At 45.4% G+C, this 21145-nt stretch overlaps 1 protein-coding gene across 1 annotated transcript; it reads right to left on the minus strand.

Moving 5' to 3' along the window:
• Positions 1 to 650: 650 nt before the first annotated feature.
• PHB1 (prohibitin 1) lies at positions 651 to 19715 on the minus strand. The gene is made up of 7 exons (XM_063137640.1): positions 19616 to 19715; positions 16872 to 17005; positions 15690 to 15851; positions 13773 to 13915; positions 6258 to 6374; positions 3232 to 3327; positions 651 to 1770 (listed from the first exon to the last, which is right to left on the minus strand). The coding sequence occupies exons 2-7, from the start codon at positions 16957 to 16959 to the stop codon at positions 1558 to 1560; spliced, it is 819 nt and encodes a 272-aa protein (XP_062993710.1). The 5' UTR covers positions 16960 to 17005; positions 19616 to 19715; the 3' UTR covers positions 651 to 1557.
• Between the last annotated feature and the right edge of the window lie 1430 nt (positions 19716 to 21145).

Here is a 21145-nt window from a genome sequence, read left to right on the forward strand (position 1 = left end):
GGGTCAAGACAACCCAACCGCTTGCCTACGTATTTTAGTAGCATTGAAATAGCCATTGGGGGAAAAATCAGTTGCCTCTTAGAACAGGCAAGGGTGAGATGGAAGGCAGCCAGCAAGATTAACAGGAAAGGAGCTTTTGAGAGAATAGTGACTACCAAAAAAGGGGAAATGCTACCAAAGCCCAACGGTTGTCCACTCAGTCTTCGCGGGAATGGAGACTCAAATAGCATAAGAACACAGGAAGTTCAGAATGTTGGTCCATCTATCCCAGTATTGCTGACACTGACTGGCAGTGGCTCTCCAAGATTTCAGGCAGGTTTTTTCCCCTGCCTTACCTGGTGATGCAAAGCATGTCCTGTCCCACTGAGCCACAGCCCCTCCACAAAACAAACAGGAAACATTGCATGTGACTACAGCAGTGGCTTACAAATAAATAAATAAAATGTCTGGGAAGGATTTTTCCTTTTCTGCCTGGTATTTAACATGTTGTGTAGAAGACGTGTGTGTGTTTTAAAGCCGTGGTAGCTTCCTTAATGTACGCTAAAGAATGAAAGAAAGCTAGGGCAGTCTTCCCCAACCTGGCAAAAACACAAACAGGGCCTTGATGTTAGCTGAAGCTACCTTACTATAGTAAATACAAAACCACACAGTTAAGAAGGGACATTTTATTCGTTCATTTATTGGTTAATACATATTAATCTTTCGCAGCCTCATTGCTAAGTGAACATCTTTTAAAGTAATTAAAAGACCCTTGATAACACACTAGCGAATGCTGCCGGCATCAGGCGATCAGTGCAACAAACCTGCCGTATCCCTTTTAAAGCTGGGACGAGAATGTGAAACAGAAGCCTGCTGTTTGCAAGACCAGTCCTTTCCTGTGCAAGGACAGGTAACATCAGCATGGACAAGCCATTGAGGAGGAGATGGGTAGCTGATCCCAAGAAAGGAGATTTATGTGACGGGCAGAAGAGTTGTATTTCCATGCGAGAACATTCTACTCTCAGAGTGCTGAAACTATTTTGGCCGTTATAATCTGGCCCTGTGGCAGTTCAACGTGGGCATTAGGCGGAGGCTGGTAGAGACAGCTTCTTACGCTGATACGCCCCTGTGCGATGTTGAATTTGGTAGGAAAGAAGGGGCTGAGAAAAAACTGCCCTCTTCTTTGCCATAAACAGCAGCGCACCAAAGACATCTTAGCGCTTATGTTATGGACCAGAGTTTTCCTAAAATGAACTCTTAGGGCAAAGTCTTGCTCAAAATAGATGTTTTGTCCAGACGATGTGCTACGTTAAATTAGTAAGGACAACCTTCCCACATGCCACTTAGCTTCCAATTCCTTCACAACTCTTGTTCCAAGTACTGATCTGCTAAAAAGGAATATTCTAGAGGGTGAGTGGAAGATTGATTGCCTTTATTAGATTAAGGGATTTTCAATCCATTTTAAATTTTCATTTCCTGTATTTTCAACCCCAAAACTGGGAAAACTCAGTGATTACTTTTGGCTAATTGGTTATTTTAAAGTAGAAAAGGGGGCTGGGACGTGGGCAGCCGGGACACTCATTGGGGTAGCTGGAGCAACACCGACTGTCCCGATGGCAGGTAGGTGATGTTGCGGGACCGCGAGAGCTGGTAAGCGATGTCTTCGGCTGCCTCGAGTTTGCGCAATTCGATCAGGCCGTCGCCCACGGAAGACAACGAAACAGCGATCAGCTCAGCTGCTTTTGAGTCGCCCTCAGCTGAAATGATAGCTGCTTTCTTCTGCTGCTCTGCCTATGGAAATACAGGAGGGAACAGACAATGAACTTAGGAAAGAAGGGTAGGATCGTCTACCCCTTCTAACAATGAACTCTGGTGGGGAGTGCCAAGAGGAATGTAGCCAAAATGGGGCAAATGAGAAGTTGGGAGGGGGGCATTTGCATGCATAGGGTACACTAAGCCTTACAGAAGTAATACTTATAGGAAGTGGAGGAGGAGGATGGAATGGAGGAGGCGTAGCTGGCAGGAACCCTGAACAGGGGAATACCCAACAGGAGGAAAGAATATGTTGCAACATTTTGTTGCAGGTTCCACTTATCCCTATCAACAGCCGAGGAGTTTCTACAACCAAGCATACAGAGAGTGTGGCTGTGGACACATTGCGAATTGCAGGGAACAGCACATCTTTCAGAATCTTGCAGCTTTACCTGCGAAAGAGCCGCTTTCAAGTCCTCATGGGAAAGCTTTCAAATTGGAGGGCAGTTTTTGGAAACAAAAATATTTGTCGCACCGGTTGCACGGCCTGTGCCAAGCAGAGCATGCAAGCGACGCCACCCCTGCCCAGGGGGATTACAGTCATTCTGAGTGAGTGTGATGTGGGTAGGGAATGTGGACTGACAAATGGGTAGGGAAATGCAGATAAAGTGAGGCTAGGTCAGGTCAAGAGGGGCTTTAATAAAAAGGCAGCTTCTGAGGAGGGTCATAGAGGAGGGAAGGGGTGCTGCTGTTCCAACATCTGGAAGTAGAAAAACACACACAATGGCTAGGTTCACACAACACGGTAATCCACGATGGGTTACTGTGTTGTCTGAATGCAGAACGTTTTCCACAGCGTGGTTTATCATGTTGTTTGAACACAGTGTAGTTTCCACTGGGTGGCTTGTTAACTGTGTAAGGTGGATTATTTTTCTCAAACAAGCCGACTTGAGAACCCATGGCTTGTTGGTGGGTTGCTCAGGGTGGTTAACAAGCCGCACTGCACGGTTAACGAACAACCCTGCGGAAAATGCGCTGCATTCAGACGATAACCCGTGGTTCAACAACAACCCACATTGGGTGAGTTAGCATGTTGAATGAATCCAGTGTGGAAAAGTGCAACGGATAGTTGGTATCAGGCTCTGGGTTCTTGGTAAAAACTTGGCAGTCAAATAATGGGAAGGCAGCAGAGTTTGGCCTGTGGGACAGTGGTGTGGTTGCTGCTTCGTGCGGCAAACAGTTTGAACAATCACAAGTCGCAGCCATGTGGTTCCCACACCTATGACTCAAGCACCTCCTTTTTCCCCATTCAATTCCCCCCCACAAGCCCCACAGCCTTACCAAAGCCATTCCTCAACGACCCAAACCTCTCCTTATTTGCACCTCCTCTCCTATGAGACTCTCTCCAACTCCATTATCAGAAGGTGAAAAACTCTCCACGGTTACTGCGGCAAGAGACGAGGTGATGCCACGGCCATCTAGCAAGCTCAGCATGCTCACCTTTTCCACGATGAATCTGGCTCTCTCTGCTTCTTGCTGGGCTACCTGCTTCATTTCTACAGCTTCTGTGAACTCTTTCCCAAATGTCAAATGTGTCTAAGAGGGAAAGGAAAAAAACAACCCCTATGAACTATGACAACACGCTGTCAATAAAGCTGGAGAAACACAATCCATTCCAAAGGCAGTGGTGGCCCCACCTTATGTGCAGGTTTCATTTAAGCATCAATGACATGAAAACATGCTTGGCTGTAGCTGCTGGAGTTTTGGCTTTTTTTAAATTTAGTTAGTGCCATCTACCAAGAAGAGGATTTGGAAATTTTTAATGACAGAAGGCAGCCATGTCCAGATGACCATATCCTGGCTTAATAGAGGTATGAATTAGCCCTGTGCCCTTGCATGCTCCTTAGCTCCTGTTTGCCTGAGCCAGCAAATAAACCAGGAAGTCTTCAGTTAGTTATAGTTCCCTGTTACATCTGAAATGAGAAAGTAACAAGCTAGGATAATATGCTAACTTCAAACCGTGGTTTCACATCCTGGCTCTTCAGAAGCCATTCATCATAGTTTCCTGGTTTGGCTGTAACAGAAACCTATAGCTAACTGAAGACATCCTGTCTGTTACTCGGTTGTGCAAAGGGAGTAAAAAAAAGTGGTTGCACACCCAGCCAGAGCACTCATTCATGCCTTGCTCGACTAAGCTAAGGTACAATCATCTGAACGCTGCTGTAAGTCTTATGAGGGACAAGATGCACAATGGACACATCAAAACCCAAATTCCATTGTCTATCTTCCTCAGATCTGTCCAGGACTAAAGGCTATTCAGAATTAGAAATAATTATGGCATCGGAAGTGATTTTGATATTTGATGGGCTTGGCTTTATTTAACTTTATCATTTTTGAAGTCATAGTATAAAATAATTGCCCCACATCTTTCCACCCTTTAATCTGGTTCTCATTACTGCCTACTGAGACTCTATTTTAATTGGGTGTAGCCAAGAAACACAGAGAGCTGTAGTTTTACGAGTATGCCAAACATTATTTGAGATTCCTAGCTTTGCATGGTTCCCTGCAGGGAGAAAGTCAAGACAGTTAAACTGGTTTATCTGTAATAAAGACTGGTATCCATCCAGCAAACCCATTCTATTTTCAGCACAACCAGGAAACACACCACCAAAGTCTTGAAAAACATACAAATAATAACAATAAAATAACCTATTTTATTACACTATCTAGTACCACCATGCATCACCCAAAACTTTGCTGGATATTTTCAGAAAGATATCATCCATCCAGTAAAAAAGGTAAGAACTTTATACTTCTATTGGGTTTAGACCAAGTTAGTTGAAATCAATGGGACAAGTTAGCGACTAAGGGAACAATCCTATGCATGGACAGAAATCAGTGCATAAGATCGTACCCTTAATGTCACACTCTGGACTTAAGAACAACCAGTGAAATGTTGCACTTCCTCTCCATGATGGAAGCAGAAAGGAAAATATATATATCCCAGCAATCAATTGTCCAGCTTCCTAAAACCATTTGATGCTGATGACTGTAGAGGTTTATCACTTCTGAATTTGAGAAGTGTGTGCAGCCTTCGATGGAACCTTAATGTCCACCCAAGCATTTCACTATAACCAGCAGGGGGAGCCCCTGGACCTGCTCAGCCCTGCCAATAGTAGTTGAAGCATCTCTTTAAAAAAACACAAATAATCACAATCTCAGTATAGATCAGCCTTCTCCAAACTGGTGCCTGCTAGATGTGCTGGACTGGAATTCCCATGGGAATTGCAGTCCAACACATCTAGAGGGTGCAAGGATGGGGAAGGCTAGTGTAGAGGATGCAGGCTGACCGCCATGCCCAACTGCATTCACAATTAAAATCCTAGTGTTAGTTTTGCAGTGCGATCAGCTCTTTGAAAACTCCCCACGGCCTTATCAGCTTAAGAACTGAGACATGGATCCGTTCCAGAAGCAATGAAGTACCCCTGATATAGACCTTCTTGCTACATCTGCATTCTCTTGCTGCAGATCTTGGGGTGTTGGATGTGGAATTTAAGAAGTTGTGGGACTCCAACTCTCACTGGGCCCCAGCCAGCATGGGTAATGGTGTGGGATGGTGGGAGTTGCAGTCCAACATCATCGGGGGGGGGGGGGGCACAGGTTTCCTCCTCCCCTGGGGATGGTGGGAGTTGCAGTCCAACATCATTGGGGGGGCACAGGTTTCCTCCTCCCCTGGGGATGGTGGGAGTTGCAGTCCAACATCATTGGGGGGGCACAGGTTTCCTCCTCCCCTGGGGATGGTGGGAGTTGCAGTCCAACATCATTGGGGGGGTACAGGTTTCCACCTCCCCTGGGGATGGTGGGAGTTGCAACCCAACATCATTGGGGGGCACAGGTTTCCTCCTCCCCTGGGGATGGTGGGAGTTGCAGTCCAACATCATTGGGGGGGCACAGGTTTCCTCCTCCCCTGGGGATGGTGGGAGTTGCAGTCCAACATCATCGGGGGGGGGGGGCGGCACAGGTTTCCTCCTCCCCTGCGGATGGTGGGAGTTGCAGTCCAACATCATTGGGGGGGGGCACAGGTTTCCTCCTCCCCTGGGGATGGTGGGAGTTGCAGTCCAACATCATTGGGGGGGTACAGGTTTCCACCTCCCCTGGGGATGGTGGGAGTTGCAACCCAACATCATTGGGGGGCACAGGTTTCCTCCTCCCCTGGGGATGGTGGGAGTTGCAGTCCAACATCATTGGGGGGGGCACAGGTTTCCTCCTCCCCTGGGGATGGTGGGAGTTGCAGTCCAACATCATCGGGGGGGGGCGGCACAGGTTTCCTTCTCCCCTGCGGATGGTGGGAGTTGCAGTCCAACATCATTGGGGGGGGCACAGGTTTCCTCCTCCCCTGGGGATGGTGGGAGTTGCAGTCCAACATCATCTGGGGGGGGGGGGGCGGCACAGGTTTCCTCCTCCCCTGGTTTAGACCCGATCCCTTTTTCTATCAGCAAAGCTTCTGGACATAGAAGGTCTCTCACCAAGGAAACATCATCTAGGATGAGTCCGAATGTTGCTGCTCTTTCTGTGAGGTCTTCGCTCACTTGCCTGGAAACCAGCTCTCTCTGCGTGATCAACTCGCCAGCATCAAAACGAGCCTGAAACAACAAGGTGTGCAAAAGGCTTGAAGGAGAGCTGCAAGCTCAAGTGCTCCTACAACATGTCCTACAAGAGCTGCTGTCAAAGCAGGACAAAGGGTCACCCAGTCAGCAACCTCTGATCTTGGCCATGAAACCCACTTTTTCACAGAAGCGTTCTCCCCTCCCCGCTTCAGGAAGGGAGTGTGGAAGAAGAGTTCAGCCCCATCTGCACAGATAACGTTGAGCTCTGCCAGATCACCTCCCTGTCCCACACCTGATCCAATACCAGATCCTTTGGATGGAAGAGATGCGCTTCACAGAAGTTGTTAACTAGGAAGATGTGATTTATGGAGTGGAGGTCTATCAATAGTTCTTAGCCACAATAGCTAGATGGAACGGGCAGGTTCAAAGGCACTATTACGGCTCTTGCTGGAGAGTAAACAGTGGGGGAGGGCTATCACTTTCATGCCCCAATTAGGGAGTTCCCGGAGCCACCTGACAGGCTGTTGCAAGGGATGGGATCCTTGGGCTAGAACATATGAAGAACCGCGAAGGGCGGTGGGGTGGGGTGGGGAGATTAGACTGAAGGCCCAACTAGTCCAGGGGTGCAGAACCCAGCCCGCAAGCCTAATCTGCCCTGCTGGGCTTCCCAACCCAGCCTACAGAACCTCCTTGGGTTCCTCCAGCCACCCCTCAGATGAATCCCTGCTGTGATCTCCAATCTTAGAGGACATTCCCCTCTATGCCACTCCCCCTCCCAATTGGACATCATCTGGCCTGCGGGTGGCCTGTTGGGGGCTGGGGCAATCCAGACCCCCCCCCACTGATAATGTGTTCTGCACCCCTGATCTAGTCACTAGACTACATGGATCTACAGTCTGATCTTCAGGGCTATTCTTAAGTTCGTTGGAAGTGCTGTGCCAGAATATTATAAGGTCTTCAAAGATTGTTTAGTTCCAAAATTAATGGAACTTTATAATAGGATATTATCAGGAGAGAAGATACCTGAATCATGGGAACATTCAGTGATAATTCTGATCCCAAAACCAGATAAAGATTTGACTAATCCCGATTCTTATAGACCTATTTCTTTAATAAATCAGGATGCTAAAATTTTTACATCTATTATGGCCAAACGACTAAATAAATTTTTGGCAGAATATATAGGAGCAGATCAATGTGGGTTTGTGGTAGGAAGACATATGCATAATTTAGTGGGTAGAGTTTTAAATGTAATAAATGTAATAAAAAAAGCAAATATTAAGGCAGGAATTATGGCATTAGATATTTTTAAAGCTTTTGATTGTGTGAGCTGGCAGGCACTAAAGAGTATTATAGATAAATTGGGATTTGGAAATAAATTTAAAAATGTAATAGAACAGCTATATTCCCAAAATACGGCGGTAGTGGTGGTAAATGACGGACTTACTGAAAAGATACGACTAGCCAGAGGAACAAGACAAGGATGTCCGCTCTCGCCGGTCCTTTTTGTAATGGTTATGGAAGTTTTGGCGAAGGCACTAAGGGAGGATAAAGAATTAGAAGGAATTGGAGAGGTAAGGGAAATAAAGCTAAACATGTTTGCGGATGATACTTTATTGACCATTAAGAATCCATTAAGAAAATTAGAAAGAATTAAATATCAGTTGAGGGAATTTGAGGAAATTACAGGGTTAAAAATAAATTGGTCTAAATCAGAGATGATGTTGTTTAACTATACTAAGAAGGAAGAAAAGGATTGGGAATTTAAGGGAATGGAATTGAAAGTTAAGAACGAGATTAAATATTTGGGAATTAAAATTACAAAAAATCTAGAGAATTTAGAAAGGGAAAATTTAACGAGGTTAAAGAAGGAGGTACTAGAGAAATTGGAAAAATATAAAAGATTAAATTTATCTTGGTTTGGGAGAATAGCTTTGATAAAAATGAAGATATTAGCTAAAATTAATTTTGTATTTAGGATGCTACCTATAAAAATATCAGAAACCGAGATAAAAAGTTGGCAAAATATTATTAATAAATATTGTAATGGAGAAAAGAGAGCAAGAGTGAATAAAAATAATTGGTACCTAAGCCAAAAAAAGGGGGGAATGGGTCTCCCAAACATAAAATTATACTACGTAGCAAATAGATTAAGACATGTTGTAGAAGCAATTATGGGAGTAGGAGATTTATATTGGATGGAAGAAAAAATCATAAGTAAGGTAGAGATGAATCTGGAGAATGTTTTTTTTTAAAGATGGAGGAAGAAAGTGGGTTGGAAGTATAGATAATCCACTCCTGAGGACTCAATGGGAAATTTGGAGTAAATTTAAAGGGAAGCTGCTTCCGAGCAACTCTCCCTTAGCACCGATAATAATGTTAAAGAATTTCCCACAGGATCTAAAGGGCAGATTATGTAAAATATTAAAAGAGAAAAATAAAATAAAATTAAAGGATTGGGTAAGAGATATTAAAACAAGAGAAGATATGGAAAATTTGTTAAAGGAGAAGAAGCTATCTTGGCTAGAATATGGTCAATTAGAACAATGGAATAAAAAGTGGATTAAAGATAATAGAATGTGCAGAAAGATGACGAGGTTTGAAGAATTAGTAGTAAGTGAGGAGAAAGGAAAAGGAGGTAGTATAGTTTCAAAAGGATTAATGAGTGAAATATATAAAATATTGTTAGAGAAGGAGTTTAGAGAGAATACAGAGAAAATGATTTGGGAATCAGATTTGAAGATACAAATAGGGCGACAGAGCTGGGAGGGACTATGGAAACAAAGAGTGTTGAGAAGTTTATCAGTAAGAATAAAGGAGAATTATTTTAAAATTTTATGGAGGTGGTACCTAACCCGGTTAGATTGAATAAGATAAGTGATCAACATTCAGCAAATTGTTGGAGAGGATGTGGGGAAAAAGGAACGTATTTACATATGTGGTGGCAATGCAAATATGTACAAAGATTATGGAAGATGGTGTTTTTAGAAATTGAAGAAATAGTGGGAATGAAAATAGAACAAACACCAAAAATAGCATTGCTGTCACTATTTGAAGATATAAAATGTGGAAAAGAAACTATAGAGCTGATATCGAGTTTGTTGGTTGCAGCACGATTGATGATAGCTAGGAACTGGAAGATCCAAGGGGAATATTCTATTGAGGAATGGTATAAAGTAGTATGGGACATAGCCATTAATGATAAACTGACATGCAATATTAAGTGGAGAAAAGGCGTAACTAAAATAAATGAGTTCGAAGGAATCTGGAAACAGTTCCTAGTGTTTGTGTTTACTAAGGGAAGTGGGAAACCACCAGCAGAAGAAATGATTAGATTTTGGACTCAAGAATGATCCCGAGGTGGGGGGTGCACTTTTATGTTAAGAATGAAGATGTTGTAGTGTGATAAGGCATATGTAATAGTTTTTGATATTTGTACTCAACAATTATTCAATATGTATGCAGCAGATATTTGATGTATTTTTTTTCTTATTGTGTTTGTTTCAGTTATATTTTGGAAATGTTTATCTATGTTTATATAGTGTTGAAAATGAATAAAAATTATTATAAAAAAAAAAAGGAAGTGCTGTGCCAAACAGCCTGTTTTCTTGGACCAAGGCAACACTGTGCCTTTCAGTGTTCTACAGGGCTTTGCGTCTGAACCTGCATTGTTATTTTTTTTACTTGCACTCTTGCAGAAAACCCCCAGGACTGATTAATTTTATCTTTATTATTACCTAAATTTCTTAGACACCTTTTTGAAAAAACAAACAAAACCCATCTCAAAGTGACTTACAATCGAACTAAAACATGCAAACTTGAAAACACCTACAATTTCCCATTAAAATACAACATTAGTTTCCATGTAAAAGAGTATATGGACGAGAAGCCAGTGCTATTCAGCTTTCAGAACTTCTTTGCCTATTTCCTCATCCCCCCACCAAAATAAAAAACGTATTTTTAACAAATCAAAATGTTTGTATTTTTCCCATGGTGGAAATTAATGTTTCGTAGCACTTCAGCCAAACGTTGGAACGGCGAGGGCACGGAGGGGAGGGGAAGGAAGCTACTGAGACAAAGAGGAAAATGACCACAGAGGTAAGCTGAAACCTGAAGTTGCCTTGTTCTTTCCCAGTGGAATTCTCATTGAACAAGGATTGAAAAGTTGACAGATGAGGAAGTGGTCCCTCATGTACCAGTGAGAAGAACGGGATGGAAGGCACCCCACTGCTTCTGGGGCCTGAAGCAGAAGGGTAGATGTTTCGTCAAATCAGAGCTGACAGCAATGAGAAATGCTCCCCCAGTTTGCACAATGCCCACAGTCGTGTGCACATGGGTAGCTTTTGTATGGTACAGTCAAACGCAGCCTTTCCCAACCTAATGTCCTCCAGATGTGTTGGGCTAAAACCCAACACAGCATCAGGTCGGGGAAGACTGATCTAGGGCACAGGATCCTGGCTGTACAGGAGGGGGAAAAGCAGATGTGCTTGTCCTTGCTATTGCTTCTTGGCCCAAGTGGCCCTTGGTCCTGTCTCACCCCAGTGGGTCAAGAACACAGCTGATCAGCAATACTAACTGCTGGGACACTTACAAGGCTGGGGAAGAGGGCTTGCCTTCCTTGCTCTGCCCTTTTACTGCCGCCAGCCTCCTCTGGAGGAGAGATCAGGGAGCCAGCTGTAAAACATCTAGCCTGGTGAGATGTCTGAACTGCATTCAAGCCAGGCTGCTGTGGCCTCCTGGAGTACAGCAAGACCAGCATCAGGAGTACGGATTATCTTCACTGCAGTTATTTTTTTTTGGTCCGTTCATTTTGCTTTTGCTTTGTCTTTGTTATTTCATTGTAATGCTGGATTTGTTCTGCGTTTCTTGAATTGTGCATGTGGAATTCACTTAGTTGAATTCACTGATGTTCTGCAACGAACTGAAGTCTACACCAATGTTGTATTTCAACAAATTAGTATTTATCGCGAATCGCTTTGGCCACATTTTGTGGTGGAAAAACAGCATAGAAAGGGATGAATCCAATATTAGTCGACTTAGAGTAGACCCATTGAAATGAATGGGACTAGTTAGTCATAGCTAACTTACAGCCCATTCATATCACTAGGTCTATTCTAGGTAGGACTAACCCTGGATTCAGCCCAAAGTGAATTAAACTTAAACTGCTGGATCATGGCCGAGGGCCACAACGAGAGCCGAGCAGGGGATGGGAGGAAGAACCAGAAGTGGGCACCGTACCCTGAGAGCAGCAGGGCAGGCAAAGAACGGGTTGGGGACAAAGAGAAGAGATCTCAAGTGGGTGCATGAAGTGTTCACTCATTGGCTCAAGTCAGGCAGCTCTTTTTCAGGGCAACAGCTCTGGTCCATTCAAACACTAAGCAAATAGAGGCCCCATTCGGACAACATGCTAAACCATGCTGCTTAACCACAAAATGGTTAATGGTTACCTGAGAGAGCGCCTTCTCCCTTACCAACCTGCCCGGTCACTGAGGTCATCTGAGGGCCTGCTCCTGGTGGTTCCACCTAGATCCATCCTCCGATTGGAATCCACCAGGGGAAGAGCCTTCAGCGTGGCGGTGCCCCTCCTGTGGAATTCCCTGCCTCTGGAGGTCAGACAGGCGCCAACCTTGTACTCCTTTCGGCACCTCCTGAAAACATCTTTATTCCAAGAAGCCGTTCTTTAACATGCAGCCTTGGATTTCTGTTTTTGCTTCTTTTTAAATTTTGTTTTAACTGTTTTATTCTGATTTTATTTTAATTTTACCTTGTACACCGCTCTGAAATTTTTCAATGGGGAGCAGTATATAAATATTCTAAATAAATAAATAAATAAATAACGGAATGCATGCATTCCATTAAGCATTTTGTGGTTAAGCAGCATGGTTTAGCATGTTGTCTGAACGGGGCCCTCATTACTCCGAGGCACCATTAAAGGCCACCTTAATTTATGGCCCCACTAGACATTGTTCATGCCATTAGCAACTGCAGGGATGGTTTTTTCCCCTCCCTAATGGGGAGAGGGGGCGATCCAGGGCCAGACTGCTACAGGGGCAAAGGCTCAAAATGGATTGCAATCCAGTGAGTTCTGGATTTTAAAATGTCAAGAATGCCTCAAAGGAACAGAAACAGATGGAAGAGAATGACAGGATACATTCCAGAATTCACTAATGCACAGCTATAAAACAACTCAGATTATTTTAATTTTCTAATAAATGTTGGGGGTTGTAACACCCTTCTTTACCCATTTGGGGTCCTTTATATTTGTAGTCCCACTTCTAGGAGCAGAATTAAGGTTGCTCATTGGGGTGTGTACACAGTCCTGAAGACCGGAAAGCCTTCCCTGCCGCCAGGTTTGAATCAGGCCCTCCCACAACTGCTAGTTACTTTAAAAACAACCCATCCACATTTAGAAAGGTGCTGCATCTAATTTGGTCATTTGAAACAGGGCTGTAGAACCTCTACATTTCATTTCAGAGAAGCACTTTGGGGCTACATTCCAGTGGTGGGCGGGGCTGAAGGCAAAAGGGGAGGGCTCAATTTTTTTTTAAAAAAAAATACCAGCAAATTTCAGCTTGCTGTCAGTAAGTAAGGCTTTGCAAAGGCATCTCAACCTTTTAGAATGCGGGGAAAAACTGCACAAAAGCTGGTTACACAAAAGGGGGTGGAGCTAGGGGAATGGGCAGGGCTCACTGGGGACACAAAGAGGGCTGGATTTGGCCCTTGGGCCTGAAGTATTCCACCCCTCCTTTGAAGGAACCAAATCAGTTCCCCCTGACGAAGAGCTGCATTACTTGAAATCCACTGGACGGATAAGTTAAGTCTTCATGTCCTGTCCAAGATCTCCTTTTGTCATGGACTGCTGCTGCTTTCCCTTCCTCCAAGAGAAATGTTAAGATCCAAAGGGAACCGAGGGGAAGATAGTCAGGGAAGAGCTCACTTAAGTTTTGTTCAATGACTCTTAGGTCAGCATCTCAAAAAAACAGGTTCATTGGTTACTCCTATCAACAGAGCAAGAAAAGGCCACAAACGCCATGACGCCACGTCATAGGATGGGGTGGGGAACTGCGGCCCTCCAAACATTGTTAGACCGCAAGTCCCATCAGCCCTAGCCAGCATATCCAATAATGAGGGATGATGGGAGGTGCAGTCCAACAACATCTGGCAGTTTGGATGTTCCCCGTCGTCATTGCAGAAGCTCCAGAATAAAAGGAGGGAGACAGAAGGGCTTCTGATAAGACACAGGGCATGACAGGTACAAAGGATACAGAACGGACAAGGACAAATAGCTTTCTCCCTTTCCAGTGGCCCCCTAAATTAAGTACCCAGGCCAAGAGAGATGCCTGCAGAAAGGTTAGAAGCACCCAAGGCTCACAAGATGGCTGGCTTATCTATTTGCCCACCCACCCCTCAGGGCACCAAACCACTAGCCCTTACCACCACAGATTTGAGAATCTCAGTAGTGATGGAAGGCAACACTCGCTCGTCATAGTCCTCGCCGATAGTGGTGAAAATCCGGGGAAGCTGTAAAGTCACCGGCCTGAACAAGATTCGCAGAGTGATGTTCACATTCTGTAGATCTAACAGGCAGAGAGGAAGAGGGTTAGAGCAGGTACACAGCTAAGCAAGTCAGAACGTCCTCCTCCCTCAACTGTCGCCACCAGCAGCCACTCCAGCAGGCTGTAACAGAGAGAGAGCAGGGCCATTCCGTCAGCCCTGCTGGAAGACTATTTTTCTCTTCTTCCCTCCCCATCACCTCTTCCTTGTTTGTGGTGTCTTTTTAGACCGTAATCCTACAGTGAGGGAGTGTCTTGTTCTACTGATTATATGTAAACTGCCTCAGAACCTTTTTGATGGAGGAGCAGGATATAACTAATTTAAATAAATAAACAGTAAACTCTTCTGAGTCTACCTAAGTGCCACCAAACCAAAACAGAGGGTGATTTTGCTATCATATCCATCTGTGTGGGGTGGGAGGGTGTGGTCTATGAATGAGCAGTGCCCAGGACTATCCTTCCTATCCTCACTGAGGCTGGAGAAAGGGAACACAGGCTGTACACTGTTTCCTCAGGAGGCAACTCTATCTGGTGAAGTTTGGGTTTTGTTCCATTGCCCCAGAGAGCCAGGAGGGGAAAAAACCAAGCTAAACTTGGGTAATAATCCCATATGCCAGTGGGCTTCTCTTATTTTGCCTTGACAGAAGTGTTGCCCAGTGAAAAATGGAACACCAGTGCATTGCAGAGAATTCTGGGACATTCTAAGGGGCAATTGCCAGGCCTGTTAGGCCTCACGCCTGTACAAGTGCAACCACCATTTTCCCTGCGGCATTATTGTCATGGTGTGTCAATAATCTTGTCTGCCATTACTGACCTTCTTGTCAAAGAACCCTTGCTAATTTCCGGAGGACCCTCAATGTTCCCTGGGACACTTTGAAAACCCCAGCCTCATGCAATAAAGGAAAAAACATCTCGTCCTTAAAAGCAAACAACCCGCCGCCACCCGCCGCCTTTGACTATACCACTTTCCCTTCTTGGGAGCTCTACCACACAGGAGGCCGCCTACTCTCTATTCCCTAAAGGTGCAATCCCATGTATGTTTAGACAGAAAAAAGGCCTACAACTCCCAACATGCCCCAGCCAGGTCTTTTTCTGTCTAAACGTGGACAGGATTGTACCGTGGTCTTTGATTCCCACTCTGGGCCAGGAAGCTGTTCTTCTCCCTTGCCATTCGCTCGCACCTCTGCAGGGCTGCCTGCCTGCCTGCCTCACACTTTGAGGACACCTTCGCCACAAGGGCTTTGAGCCCACGGGACTCTCCCCAAGCCATGTCCCCTCCAGTATCTTGCCACAGTTCCAGTTGCTGTTCTGCTCAGGAGAAGGAGGTGATGATGGGTGGGCGCAGCAGCGGCAACATCTCCTCAAAGGGGGAGGTGACAAAGCAGCAGAGAACCTTTTAGCACCCCAAAGAGCCATGAATACATTTTAACAACAACAAAAAGACTGTTGTGTGTGTGTGGGGGGGGGAAGGTGGGGAGCATCAACTGACGGAAGAGACCTTGCATAAATGAAAGCAGAAGAAAAGGCCTTGTTTGACACTTGGGTTTTCTGTCGCCTTGCAAAGTATCATATTGTAAAGACCAGAGCACCTCCGAGAGCCACTGCAAAAAACTAGCGTGCGTGTAGAAGAGAGCTAGAATGCTGTTACATTTTTAACTGTTATTCCCATAACAGAACTGCAAGGGGATGGCTTGCCTTTGGGTTGCAGTTTCTCATTACCCAGCTTTGACTTTTGACTCTTCTAAGTATGAAGGATAAAACCAACAAACAAACACCTGGACCCCTCCCCCTCGCTCACCTTTGCTCCCAGTAATCACAGGAACGTTGCGCGGGCGAGAGCGGCAGTCAAAGATGATTGGCTTCTGCACCCAAGGGATGAGAAAATGGGTCCCTTCTCCCACTACAATGTCCTGGACGCCTCGGAATCGGTCAAAGATTACAGCCCTATGGCCTGCGTCCACTGGAGTGGGGGGAAAACAATCAGATACATATACCATTAGTAGCATCACACTCAGAACACAAGGAAAGCAAGAAACATTGAACTGTTATGCCACCATCATTACTCCCAGAAGCTACGTCAACTCCGATTCATATACACAGTGAGACACATACACCTTCTTCTTCCTGCATTGAGCAGGGGGGTTGGACTTGATGGCCTTGTAGGCCCCTTCCAACTCTGCGATTCTATGATATATAAAAGGAAGTGTTTGTTTGTCTGTTCTCAATGGACTTGAAAACCGTATGTCTGATTATTATGAAACTTTCAGGAGTTGTGGTACCTCTATCTGGGATGCTTCAGAGCACAGTGAACTACCATCTTGAAACAAAATGGCAGCCAATTGAAATGTTCGGACATTCACCACCTCTGTGCCATTTGATTGATTGTTATGAAACTTTTAAGTTTTGTTCTACCTGTACCTGGGATGGTTTTAGGGTTTTGGACCCCTGCAGTAATTCATATTCAGAACTTCTCACTGGTGTTTTGCTTTTAATCTCTGACTGTAGGTCCTGTTAAGAACAAGGACCCATCTATTTTATATATAATCTTTACTACACAACCTGAACATGAGGGATTCTTTTGGTTCCTTTCTTAATAGCTATTTCAATTATTCCATGAGAAATGGAACCAGTGTATTCACATCTGTCCAAGAGAATATACGGGTTGTTTGTTCCTGCTATGTAATCCTTCGTCCTCTTTTTAAAAAATCCCAGGAAGCACTAAATCAGTTACAGTGGGCCTGTTCAGATGACACGCTAAGCCATGGTTAGGCCACTAACCCTTTTGCAGCAAACAGTTAGTCAGCATGTTTAAACCATGGTTATGTAGCCACTATGGTTAAGAATGGTTCACACGACAGTCTAAGCCATGAGGGTTAGGTCAAAATGCTTAACCACTTTGGCTTAGTGTGTTGTCTGAACAGGGTCAAACTGTCATACTGTTTGATTCAGCCAATCAATGCTAGGGAAGAAAAGGACTCACCATTATAAAGAGCCGAGTTGACAACTCCACCAGCAACTGCCAGCCCCAGGCCAAGTTTGCCAATGGTCTCAAAGATCTTGGTTGCCATCAGGGTCTGCTGAAATCCTGCTCCTGCGTTTCCAAGAAAATCACACCTGCACAAAAAGCCAGGAAAAGTACGGCAGCATAAGACACTGGAAATAGTGAAATAACTGGCCAGGGTTCATGGGAGCTGCAGTCCACCACATCTGTAGGGCACAAGGTGAAGGAAGACTGCTCCAGCAGAGACTATTATTCATCTTGTCATTTTAATGTGTGCTTAACAGGTGCGTTTTTAAATCTGCTTCTTTTCTGCAGAAATGTGATCAAGTTTTTATAAATAAACTATACTAGTTGTCACAAATGCATCCTTCACTTGAAGGAAGATTTCCGTTTTGCAGAATTTGGCATTACATTTTTCTTTTTGGTTTTTACAAGGAAGAATGAAAAATTAATATACAGAAATGTCAACCACAACTGGAGTGGGAGGAAAAAGTTATTGGTCCATTTGGGCAAGATGTGAGATGCAGGCTGATACTTAATGCTACATATAGAAGCTACTGCAACCATCACTCATACTATTTCTTACATCTAAAACTATATGGATACAGTAAGCTTTCTACAGTCGTGTGGGATAGAAATGCAACGTTTTAAAGTTTAATTTTTTAAAAAAATGCTGAAAATGCAAAGACTCTGGTTTGGTTGCTGGACTCTGTCAGGTAACATTTTGCTCAGTATGCTCATAATTTCCTAAGTCCAAGACTAAAAATAGACAAAACAACCTGCTTTAAGGCAAGCTACCCAAATCATCCTCACAGATGTCTGTGGCCCAGCTGATACATCCAGAAGTGATAGAACTTTTCCTGGGCTGAACATCATCATCATTTATTATACGGTCACAGACCCACAAACCTGGGTTGTACTATTTCAGATCACCGGGGTGGGGAGATGTTTAAATGCTCTCCTGCAAAAATAGCTCATTACACGGATAACACTTGCATGTCAAGAAGAAAGGTTCATCTTCTCCTGGGCATGCTATTTTTCTATGTTAAACATGGGCAACTTGTGGCCCTCCAGATGTTTTGGTCTACAACTCCCACCATCTCTCACCATTGGTTGTGCTGATGGGAGTTGTAGGCCATAACATCTGGAAGGCCACAAGTTGTCCACCCGTTCTATGTACATGGAGATTTTCATGCAGCAGCACTGAAATACAAATTCCTACCTAAATCCAGTATTCCTACCCACTGTGTTGCATTGGGCTTCTGGCACCTGGCCAAAGGACAGGGAGGGAGGAAGAGCTAGGCTTAATAGCCACTAGAGAACTGTGTTTGTGCCTGTAGAAGTGAGAAAACACAACAGCAGTACAGCAGTTGCTCGTGCACTCAGGTTCTCTCTCACTTTCCCTCTTTTTCCTGGCTAGCAATAAGAAGCAACAGTACTAAGGTGAGGAGTCAAGTGGCAAATGACCAAGCACACTCACCCGCCTGGGCGACTCCTGGCAGTCACAACAGCATTAACCTCAATGCTTTTCTTCATATAAGATAGCGGTTTTCAACCCCTTTGCCTTCAGGGACACCCCACCCCTATATTATCTCCCCACAGTGGATGCCCTGCATGCTGCAGAGGGCTCTATATTTTAGGGCAGCAGTCCCCAAGCCTTTTGGCACCAGGGACCGGTTTCGTGGAAGACAATTTTTCCATGGACTGGAGGGGGGTTGAGGGGATGGTTTTGGAAAGCCCCCCCCCCACGCCAGCATCCTGGCTTCGCTTCGGCTGGGTGGGCGCCCAGCCGAACCGAAGCCAGGACACTGGGGCGGGCGGCTTTGGAATGGCACACCCGGAAGTTGCTCTCCCAGAGCGGCTTCCGGCCGGGCGCACCGTTCCGAAGCCGCCCTACCCCACCCCACCCCAGCATCCTGGCTTCGCTTCGACTGGGCAGGAGAGATGGCAGTCTGTGGCCTGGGGGTTACGGACCCCTGTTTTAGGACACTTCACTTTCTATTTACTGGATATCATATACACCCAACACTCCCCAGTAGTACTGAGCAAGCTGTATTTCACAGAAGCTTGTCCATCATGTAAGCTTGCCTGCTGGAATATGTGGAGATACACGGCTCCTGGAACAGAGCTTTGGCAGAACTTTTCTATGCTCTCTCTCTCTCTCCCCTCCCCGCCTCATTCTATCTCTTCCCCTGCCTCCACCTAGTTTCCTTCTCAGGGACTGCTCCCTTTCCCCTGTCCATTCCTCTACCCCTGCAAAGCCTTTCTCTACTTCTTACTATCACTAGCTACTACTGGTGATGAGTGCCTAGCTATACCAATCCTGAAACAGAATGCACAATACTTCTCTTCTCTCCACTCAAAACCTGGAAGAGTACATGACAATTACCACCACCTTTCCCCCCTCCCCGCCCCTTTGCTTCCATAACTGGCCCATCGCCCAGGACCCTTCTCTAATTCCACCCCCGTGCCATTTCCCTATTGCTATGTAACATTTATTGAGGGCCAGCACCGTGCTAGGTGCTGCACAAGCTTGTAACCTTTCCTCTTGCCCGAATTGGGTGGAGGCAACCAAGACCTCCTTCCAGCCACTATATTTCCCCGTCTCCCTCGACCCTTCCTCTATTTTCTCCACCTTTTCTATTTCTCTGCAGCTTTAAGGAAGGGAGAAAAGAAATGGAAGGGCTGCGCCCAAGGGCCGCCTGACTCCTTGCTTAACTCACCTCGCAGTGCAGCGCTGACCTCCACATGAATACCCAGCCAAGCCACCTGGTCCCTCTGCGCTTACGCACAACCTGTGCGCCCGAACCACCCAGGCATGGGCTCGCTCTCTCTCTCTCTCGCGCGCGCGCGCCTTACGTGCCGCAACGCCTGACGGGATTCGTAGTTCTTGCGATCGCAGCGGGAAAAAGACGGCGAACGGCAACACAGGCCTCGCGCCGTAGACGGAGATAGCTAGAACTACCAATCCCGAAGAGCACCACGACGCTGGGGCTCCCCCGTTTTGCCTATTGGCTCGTCGCCGCAGGGCTTTTTGGGAATTGTTGTTCGCCCTATAAGAATCCGCGCGAGAAGTCAGGGGGTTGATAAAGGGCATTTGGTGTGTTAAGAGACAAAAGAAAAAGGGTTTGGCCTGGGAGTCGCATTTAATCGCCATAGGCCAGTCTTGGAGTATGTAAAGCAATATAAGAAATGAGAGAATCTCTGCGTGTATGCAGAGTGTTTTCCACCCCACTGTTGGGAGCACCGTGCTCATCTGGAATTAAGGGGCAGGGCTTCAAGAATAACCATTGAGCCCTCCGACGTCCTTCGTAATTAGTAGCCTCCATTAAGAAAGCCCTTCCTTTCAGAGTCACCTGCCCCTTGGTGGGACAGTAATATTATTATTATTATTATTTATTTATTTATATAGCACCATCAATGTACATGGTGCTGTACAGAGTAAGACAGTAAATAGCAAGACCCTGCCGCATAGGCTTACAATCTAATAAAATCATAGTAAAACAATAAGGAGGGGAAGAGAATGCAAACAGGTACAGGGTAGGGTAAGCAGGCACAGGGTAGGGAAAAACTAACAGTAGAAAGTAACAGTAGAAGTCTGCACAACAATACTTTGACTTGAGTTGCAGGGTTGTTGCAGGAATGACGGGAGGCTTTGGACATTAGCGAGGGAGACAGTTTTTCTCCTCCCTTAATACTAGAATCCGGTGTCAGCTCATGAAGTTGATTTGTGGGAGATCCAGGACAAATGAAAGGAAGTACTTCCTCACGCAGCGCAGAGTTAAACTATGGAACTCACTAGCACAAGATGTAGTGATGGCCACCAATTTGGATAGCTTTAAAGGGTTGGATAAATTCCTGGAGAAGGAGGCTATCAATGGCTACTAGTCCTGATGGCTATGTGCTACCTCCAGTATGAGAGGCCGTAAGCCTATAGGCACTAGTTGCTGCGGAACATGGGTGGGAGGGTGCTGTTGCACCATGTCCTGCTTTATTGGTTCCTGGCTGACAGCTGTTTGGTCATTGTGTGAACAGAGTGCTGAATTAGATGGACCCTCGGTCTGATCCAGCAGGGCTCTTCTTGTGTTCTTATTTATGGAAAATTGCTAGCCAAATAGATCCAATGTCCATCTAGTTCAGTAGCCTATTTCCCACCGTATTGTGTCTGAGAAGCCCACATAAGCAGGGAATGAAAGCAATATCCTCTCTGGTGTTTTTTCTTGCCCTGATCTCCAGCAACTGGTATTCACAGT

Source organism: Elgaria multicarinata, chromosome 11, assembly GCF_023053635.1.
Source record: "Elgaria multicarinata webbii isolate HBS135686 ecotype San Diego chromosome 11, rElgMul1.1.pri, whole genome shotgun sequence".
NCBI classification, from domain to species: domain Eukaryota; kingdom Metazoa; phylum Chordata; class Lepidosauria; order Squamata; family Anguidae; genus Elgaria; species Elgaria multicarinata.